The sequence below is a fragment of the Ostrea edulis genome, chromosome 4, assembly GCF_947568905.1.
Source record: "Ostrea edulis chromosome 4, xbOstEdul1.1, whole genome shotgun sequence".
In the NCBI taxonomy this organism is placed as follows: domain Eukaryota; kingdom Metazoa; phylum Mollusca; class Bivalvia; order Ostreida; family Ostreidae; genus Ostrea; species Ostrea edulis.
The window spans coordinates 6,812,959-6,819,057 of record NC_079167.1 but is presented as its reverse complement, the minus strand read 5'-3'; the positions used below and the strand labels follow the sequence as shown (position 1 = coordinate 6,819,057).

Genomic DNA, 6,099 nt, shown 5'->3' with positions numbered 1-6,099 from the left:
ACAAGATACAACAAACCAACGAAGGAAGTCGTGCATAGATAAGATAGATCATTTAGTAAGATAAGAAGCCCAGATTGGGACGTTCGTTGACATGATGTGGCTAGTAGTTTTGGTTCTGATTGCGGCATTTTTGCCGACGAATGCTCGGATTTTGAGTGAGGACCAGGCTGAAGTCCTTCACACCACCCATAAGCGCAAGTAGTTTCCAGTATTTTGAAAATTGTGACAGTGACAATAGAGTTATATAGAACGTCTTTCAACAGTTAGAATTTCAAGTTGTACACTTAGTTGTTCCGTAACAGCAATGCTACTTTGTAGGTTCCAGTGTTTGCTATGACGACCTCGGTTGCTACAGTACCGGAAGTCCCTTCTGGAGTATCCACAGACCTATTAATTTCCTTCCTCAAAGGCCGGAGAAAATCAATACTAGATTCTTCCTGTACACCAGATCTAATAAGAATCACTACTCTCAGCTCATTGCCAACAGCTTCAACAGCATAAGAAATTCTCATTTTGACGGAGCCAAAAAGACTAAAATTGTGTCTCACGGGTTTTTGGAGAATGGCTTTGTAAATTGGATGGTGGTAAGTTTGCAATCAAAATACTTGCTTCTAAATCTGGTTATACTTTCGAAAAGTGCAAGCTCCTTTACTTTTCACAGAAAATGAAAGACGAGTTCCTGAAGGCAGACGATTTTAACGTTATTCTGGTTGACTGGGGCGGTGGTTCTTCATTCCCTTACACACAAGCAACAGCAAACACACGCCTTGTAGGGGCCGAAATAGCCAAGCTCATCTCCGTCTTACAGGTAATCGGTCAAAATTAAATATAATATGTAAAGTTTAATTTATATCAGATATATTCTACAAACTATTTTTAATTGATCGAATAAATGCAAAAAGATTACATTTATATTACATATCTCATGTTATTCAGAAAATTTCTAATGGTGACCCATCAAAAATGCATATAATTGGACACAGTCTGGGAGCTCACATCGCTGGATATGCAGGACAACAGACACCAAACCTCGGGAGAATTACAGGTGCGGTGTAGAACTTCTTAGGGAGATGGTGGCTTGTTATTGTTTGCTTGTTTGTTTGTTTTTCCAATGAATATGAAACCGTAAAACGCATTGTTTTCTTGGTTACAATTTTTTTGATATGATCAGGAAGACTTTTAGATTTTTTTCCCCAGGTCTTGACCCTGCCGGGCCTTATTTTGAGAATACTGACAAGGACGTTCGTTTAGATCCCACTGACGCCATCTTTGTAGATGCTCTCCATACAGACGCGGAGAGTTTGGTTCCAAATATTGGTAAATACAAAGCAGTCTTGTCAGATTAGAAAATCTTATGTTCCTTGTATCTCATCTTCATTCTTCATGGGTTTTTTTCATCTTCAGGTTTCGGAATGAGTCAGGCTGTTGGTCACGTGGACTTTTATCCGAATGGGGGCAGAGACCAACCCGGATGTAATGTTGATCCTCTGACTCACATACAAGTACAAGGAGGGCTATATGAGGGTAAGCCTCACATCTATTCAACCATTCGACAGGATAATTTCCAATAAGTTTTATCCCGTGGAGATCCAGGTTAAAATAGGTCCTTAGTATCCCTTGCTTGTCGTAAGAGGCGACTAAATGGGGCGGTCCTTCGGATGAGACCGCAAAAACCGAGGTCCCGTGTCACAGCAGCTGTGGCACGATAAAGATCTCTCTCTGCTCATAGGCCTTAAGCGATGAGCATAGGCCTAACTTTTGCAGCCCTTCACCAGCAATGATGACGTCCCCATATTCTCGAAAGGGACGTTAATCAATATACAATCAATCAATCAATCCAATATGGGTTTTTTCCCCTTTTTTATCAAGTTATATATTACAAACAGTATATTTGTATGTTCACAAAGTATTATGATATACTTAAAATAAAAAGGGACGGATGTTCAACCACGAACGTTTGACTACATAGATCATCATACATAGATTCAAAATATTGCACTTAATAGACGCTAGTAGATTACATTTAACAATGTCCAGTAATTATACAACTAAATGGATTACTTCTAATTCAGGAACTGCACAGTTCATTGCTTGTAACCATCTCAGATCTTACGAGTATTTTACGGAGTCCATCAACAGTGTCTGTCCATTTGAGGGCTACAGTTGTGATTCTTATGATCATTTTAAGGTATGACGTTTAAAACTTTAGCAGCAAGTGAAATAGAGCTATACTCTAGACGTTGTTATATTTAAAAAATATATATATGAACAGGATGGAACTTGCCACATGGACTGTTCTGTGCTCTAGACGTTGTTATATTAAAATATATATATATATGAACAGGATGGAACTTGCCACATGGACTGTTCTGTGCTCGGTAGCTGTGGTAAGATGGGTTTCCATGCTGACGAGTTGAAATCAATGAAAAACGCACACGGTAAAAAGTTCTTCATGGAAACAACATCACGGTCTCCCTACTGTGGTAAGTGTTATACCGCTGTGTTAAGTGTTATACCGCTGTGTTAAGTGTTATACCGCTGTGGTAAGTGTTATACCGCTGTGTTAAGTGTTATACCGCTGTGGTAAGCGTTATACCGCTGTGGTAAGTGTTATACCGCTGTGTTAAGTGTTATACCGCTGTGGTAAGCGTTATACCGCTGTGTTAAGTGTTATACCGCTGTGTTAAGTGTTATACCGCTGTGGTAAGCGTTATACCGCTGTGGTAAGTGTTATATCGCTGTGTTAAGTGTTATACCGCTGTGTTAAGTGTTATATCGCTGTGTTAAGTGTTATACCGCTGTGTTAAGTGTTATACCGCTGTGGTAAGTGTTATACCGCTGTGTTAAGTGTTATACCGCTGTGGTAAGTGTTATACCGCTGTTATACCGCTGTGGTAAGTGTTATACCGCTGTGGTAAGTGTTATACCGCTGTGGTAAGTGTTATACCGCTGTGGTAAGTGTTATACCGCTGTGGTAAGTGTTATACCGCTGTGGTAAGTGTTATACCGCTGTGTTAAGTGTTATACCGCTGTGGTAAGTGTTATACCGCTGTGTTAAGTGTTATACCGCTGTGTTAAGTGTTATACCGCTGTGGTAAGTGTTATACCGCTGTGTTAAGTGTTATACCGCTCTGGTAAGTGTTATATCGCTGTGGTAAGTGTTATACCGCTGTGTTAAGTGTTATACCGCTGTGTTAAGTGTTATACCGCTGTGGTAAGCGTTATACCGCTGTGTTAAGTGTTATACCGCTGTGTTAAGTGTTATACCGCTGTGTTAAGTGTTATACCGCTGTGTTAAGTGTTATATCGCTGTGGTAAGTGTTATACCGCTGTGGTAAGCGTTATACCGCTGTGGTAAGTGTTATATCGCTGTGGTAAGTGTTATACCGCTGTTATTAACAATGTTCTATACCATTAGTTTTTATACCTGGTGCAAAATGTGATGCTAGTATTAAACTTCAGTTTAGCATTGATGGAACACAGCGATTTTTCAGGTTTCGTTATGTTTAGTCTGCAAAAAACTTCTTCACTACAATCTAATACATGTATACAGAATACCATTACATTATCCGGTTTACCTTGGGTAATCCATCGGGATCTCATCAGTGGCGTGGAGAACTTAAAGCCAACATCCATGGCACTAACGGACAACTGGGCCAAAGACTTGTTACCGACGAGTATGTGCAAATTACAAGTATGATTAAAGCAGTTTATACAAAACATCCATCCAAGAATCCCAGCGATGCTCTATATTGATATCATGAGTGGTTTTCCTTTTCAAAATTTTTTCGATTTTCTCTTTTATCATCCATAATACATGGAATGGAACATTAGTTTTATGTTTTCATTTATTGAAGCTATGTCTATTTTGATCCGGGCCAAAGCTATTCTTACGTCATCGCAGTTCCCCACAACATTGGAACTATAAAAGACGTCACACTTCAGTGGGTTCACCGTGGAGTAAGCGTGAACCCGTTTCAGTGGAATCCATTCAACCTTAGGCATCCAAAACTATACTTCCAAAGGGTGGAGGTGATCTCAGGAGACACTAATCAAAAGTGAGTGCTTTGTTTTTAAAAACAATATTTCTATAGACATATAAGCAAACGTCTATATGATATTCTTAATATAAGAAATACAACGAAATATATAATGTTCAGAGCTCACAACCTCGTTTACATTTGAAGAATATATATGTACAAACAAATCAAATTTTAGGGTTAAATTATCTTTTTGACTTTTTTTTAACTTGCATTTTTAGAGCCGCATTCTGTAGCGTCTCTGGAACAGAAAGCCAAGTTCAAAGAACTCTTAACACCAAATGCTAAATGTATTTTAACCACAGTGTGATTTATCGCTTATCATTGAATAAAAATGTACAAGGTTTCTTTTTTCATACACCCACATCTTATCAAACTAAGGGTACGATCGGATCATCCGTTACTATTGTCACCACCCATTGGCAGATTTTGCCAGCTCCAAATCACAGGTACTTGTGGACAGGACTTCCGGTACCCCCCTTCTTGTATTTTTAAATGTTCAATTCCTTGTGTATTTCGGACGTATTTTTGATAAAATATGTAACTTCAGAGTTTATCTATTTCAATGGAATACACAAATCTCGCATAGAAACCGTTTTTAAAAATGTCATATCACCGAACATTATGATCGGTGATATGACATTTTTAAAAACGGTTTGTTCTGTCCACAAGCACCTGTGCCCAAAATATCGGATCATTTGCATTTTCAAATTAACAAGCTTTCAAACAACTAAAAGAACAGCATCAAAAACGTTCACGCTTGAAATGAATTGTCTGTCGACAGATGAACGGAAAGTGTTAAATCGCTACAGTCTTGTTAGCCTCATTTTGACAATTTTCTTTGGACAACATAGGAAACTTGAAATTTATAAAACGCATCGGTAAGTATTATTCCACGGAACAACCTATAGGAAAATTCATAAAAGGCATCGGTAAGTATTGTTCAACACAACGTACAGGTTTCCGCCATCACCGTGTCTACATTCTTTTACACGTTGTCGTGTGTTTGACGCACTTGAATTGTAAGCTGAGATTTCTTTAAAATTCAGTTTAATAAGGACCAAAATTCCTGCACTTGTCGTCACAGTTTTGTTATGCAACCGGAAGGCACTTGTAGTGTCATTAAATTGTTTGAGGAATCAAGCGGTTCAAAGGTGTATGGCATATTAGTATTAATCAAAAGGTATTATCGAGAAAAATATGAAACCAGAAGTGAAGTTTTTAGTACGACAAGATTTAACGTCTCCTCTCTCTCATATAAGCCAAGCATGATGCAGTTTATTTCACAGTGCGTTGCAAGTTTTGAAAATGTCGGCTTTCAGGGTTAGCAGTTTATCTACTGATAGTATTGACATGAATAAATAAGGAATGAATTCTTGGGTGTAACTCCCTTTTTATGCCTTCAAATATAAAGATACTAACATTGCAACATTTAATGGCAAATTCATAATAACAAAACAACATGGAATACTTAATATATTGTAAATGACATAGAGATGATAACAAACGATTCTTGACATAATTATAACACGTTTCTATTAAATGATAATTTGTCACAATCTGTTCTTAACACGTTTATCATTGAAAACGTAAAATATTATCGCTACTTGTCTGGTTAGAAATATTCGGCTTTTATCAATAGATACATGCTACAAACATAAATTTTCGATGCATGGGTAGATATACACCAAGTTTAATACATGTTAGATTTCACAAAAAGTCGATCTTCTTTTTAATAAGTCAGGGTTTTACTATTTATGCTATAAAACTTTCACTCCATCATCGTAGTCACAAGCAAACGAATGGGAACTTATTTCAACATTTTGAACTACAACGGAAATACTGTAACATTCTCAAAAGTTTTGAAATTTGGAGTACATTTTTATTTTAATCATATATGAGTATTCAGTCATTATTAAGTACATAGAAAACTAGCTTGCAGCATGTATTTTTATGCATAGCTGAAAATTCTGCAGTTGGTTAATCTGTACACATAATATACATGTACACTGTATGTATAATGTCGATGCCAAATGGTGCATTAATATCCGTTTTAACA

General features: G+C 37.3%; 1 protein-coding gene across 1 annotated transcript; it reads left to right on the top strand.

Moving 5' to 3' along the window:
• Positions 1-4,386, top strand: LOC125672035 (pancreatic lipase-related protein 2-like). The gene is made up of 11 exons (XM_048908093.2): positions 1-194; positions 319-584; positions 662-808; positions 937-1,045; positions 1,198-1,317; positions 1,405-1,524; positions 2,073-2,188; positions 2,345-2,483; positions 3,554-3,677; positions 3,858-4,058; positions 4,262-4,386. The coding sequence occupies exons 1-11, from the start codon at positions 92-94 to the stop codon at positions 4,326-4,328; spliced, it is 1,512 nt and encodes a 503-aa protein (XP_048764050.1). The 5' UTR covers positions 1-91; the 3' UTR covers positions 4,329-4,386.
• The last annotated feature ends 1,713 nt before the right edge of the window (positions 4,387-6,099 follow it).

Coding starts and splice junctions, on each gene's coding strand:
- LOC125672035 (XM_048908093.2), top strand. CDS start 92: ATGATGTGGCTAGTAGTTTTGGTTCTGATTGCGGCATTTTTGCCGACG. Junction 195..318: donor CCTTCACACCACCCATAAGC/GCAAGTAGTTTC, acceptor GCTACTTTGTAG/GTTCCAGTGTTTGCTATGAC. Junction 1,318..1,404: donor GAGTTTGGTTCCAAATATTG/GTAAATACAAAG, acceptor TTTCATCTTCAG/GTTTCGGAATGAGTCAGGCT.